Source organism: Piliocolobus tephrosceles, chromosome 2, assembly GCF_002776525.5.
Source record: "Piliocolobus tephrosceles isolate RC106 chromosome 2, ASM277652v3, whole genome shotgun sequence".
Classification (NCBI taxonomy): domain Eukaryota; kingdom Metazoa; phylum Chordata; class Mammalia; order Primates; family Cercopithecidae; genus Piliocolobus; species Piliocolobus tephrosceles.
The window spans coordinates 50,964,987-50,967,163 of record NC_045435.1 but is presented as its reverse complement, the minus strand read 5'-3'; the positions used below and the strand labels follow the sequence as shown (position 1 = coordinate 50,967,163).

The 2,177-nt window shown below is 50.0% G+C and overlaps 1 protein-coding gene across 1 annotated transcript in view; it reads left to right on the top strand.

Moving 5' to 3' along the window:
* FANCD2 (FA complementation group D2) overlaps positions 1–2,177 on the top strand; it is a 79,925-nt gene that overhangs the window by 57,392 nt on the left and 20,356 nt on the right. Inside the window, exon 27 of the mRNA XM_026447629.2 lies at positions 1,958–2,086. Coding sequence (XP_026303414.1) covers positions 1,958–2,086 — 129 coding nt within the window. The remainder of the gene's footprint in view (positions 1–1,957; positions 2,087–2,177) is intronic.

Genomic DNA, 2,177 nt, shown 5'->3' with positions numbered 1-2,177 from the left:
TCTTGCTCTGTTGCCAGGCTGGAGTGCAGTGACTTGATCTTGGCTCACTGCAACCTCCACCTCCCAGGTTCAAGCGATTCTCCTGCCTCAGCCTCCCAAGTAGCTGGGACTACAGGCGTGCGCCACCACGCCCAGCTAATTTTTGTATTTTTAGTAAAGACAGGGTTTCACCATGTTGGCCAGGATTGTCTCGATCTCTTGACCTCATAATCCGCCTGCCTCAGCCTTCCGAAGTGCTGGGATTACAGGCGAGAGCCACAGTGCCCAGCAATTCATTCTTCTTTGTATTCACTATTGGCTCTACTTTTTGAGACAGGGCTTTGCTGTATTGCCCAGGCTGGAGTGTAGTGGCACAATCTTGGCTCACTGCAACCTCCACCTCCTGGATTCAAGTAATCCTCCCACCTCAGCCTCCTGAGTAGCTAGGACTACAGGCATGTGCTACCACTCAGCTAATTTTTGTATTTTTTGTAAATAAGAGTTTCAGCATGTTCCCCAGGCTTTTACATTTGTTTGTTTGTTTGTTTTTCAATTATAAGAGGGAGGCAGGGCACAGTGGCTCACGCCTTTAATCCTTTAATCCAACACTTTGGGAGGCCAAGATGGTGGATTGCTTGAGCTCAGGAGTTCGAGACCAGCCTGGGCAATGTGGTTAAATCCCATCTCTACAAAAATTACAAAAACTAGCCATGTTTGTTGGCATGTGCCTGTGGTCTCAGCTACTTGGGAGGCTGAGGTGAGAGGATCACCTGAACCCAGGAATTCAAGGCTGCAGTGAGCTCTGATTGTGCCACTGCACTCCAGCCTGGGTGACAGAACAGAACCTCGTCTCAAAAAAAAAAAAAGTTTTAAGAAGGAGTCTAGGCCGGGCGCGGTGGCTCAAGCCTGTAATCCCAGCACTTTGGGAGGCCGAGGCGGGCGGATCACAAGGTCAGGAGATCGAGACCATCCTGGCTAACACGGTGAAACCCCGTCTCTACTAAAAAATACAAAAAACTAGCGGGCGAGGTGGTGGGCGCCTGTAGTCCCAGCTACTTGGGAGGCTGAGGCAGGAGAATGGCGTAAACCCGGGAGGCGGAGCTTGCAGTGAGCCGATGAGCCGAGATCCGGCCACTGCACTCCAGCCTGGGCGACAGAGCAAGACTCCGTCTCAAAAAAAAAAAAAAGAAGGAGTCTATTGCTCTACATTTGCATTTGTCAACCTAAATGATTTCTACTTTTATGTGACCTTTATCTGATTAGTTATGATAGGGCTATATGTCTCAAGCAAACACTATTCCTCCTCTACAAAAGCCAATCTCTCAGTCATTAGAAGATGGAGCAAGATTTTTTATCCCTCTGCTAGAATATAGTCTTAGGTGAACAACTCATTTCTCCCATCCACTCCTACCTGGTGACACAGGTTTTGTCTTGTTTTTCTAAGACCAGCGGAGCGGGCGCAAAAGAACCAGCGGGTAGGCAAGTGTAACAGCAAAACTTCACATTTATTTTGGTAACCTAAGGTGTGCGGGAGAAGTCTGTCGGCCTCCGGCGAAGGAGGCCGGCAGAGTCCCCCCGTGGGGCTCTCGGTCGGACTTCCCACAGTCCCGACATCCCGACAGGACTGGGGCTGTAAGAGGGCCGCGTGGCTCAATGGCGGAGAGCGGCTTTTCTAGGAGTGGGAGGGCAATAGGCGGGGCACGGGCGTGTCAGGGGCGTTCCGCAGGTGCGACCAGGTAAATCTTGGTCTCTTCGGACTGACGTCACCTGGCGCATGCCCAGTTGGTCTGCACCTTCCCTGGGCGCCGGCTGCATTTTCGCGCGCGCGGGAAGAGTTGGGGGTGGGGATGAAGAACCCGGAAGTGCACCATCTTGCCTCGGTTCGTCCAAACAGGTTTGACTTGACTCCATTGCGAACCCTTAGTTTCTGAGAAGCTATCCAGCAATTTCTTTGCTCATAACTCTGAATTTATTATAGAACAAAGGAAGCCGGAATATTGGATTCTCACATCTCCAACAGAGATCTGCCCAAGAAATTGTTCATTGTGTTTTTCAACTGGTGACCCCAATGTGTAACCACCTGGAGAACATTCACAACTATTTTCAGGTCAGAAGCCTAGACTTAGAAGCCACTAAGCAAATATGAGGTTTCATTTTTGGCTGAGAAAAAGGAAAATGAGGACAATTACTGAAGCAAC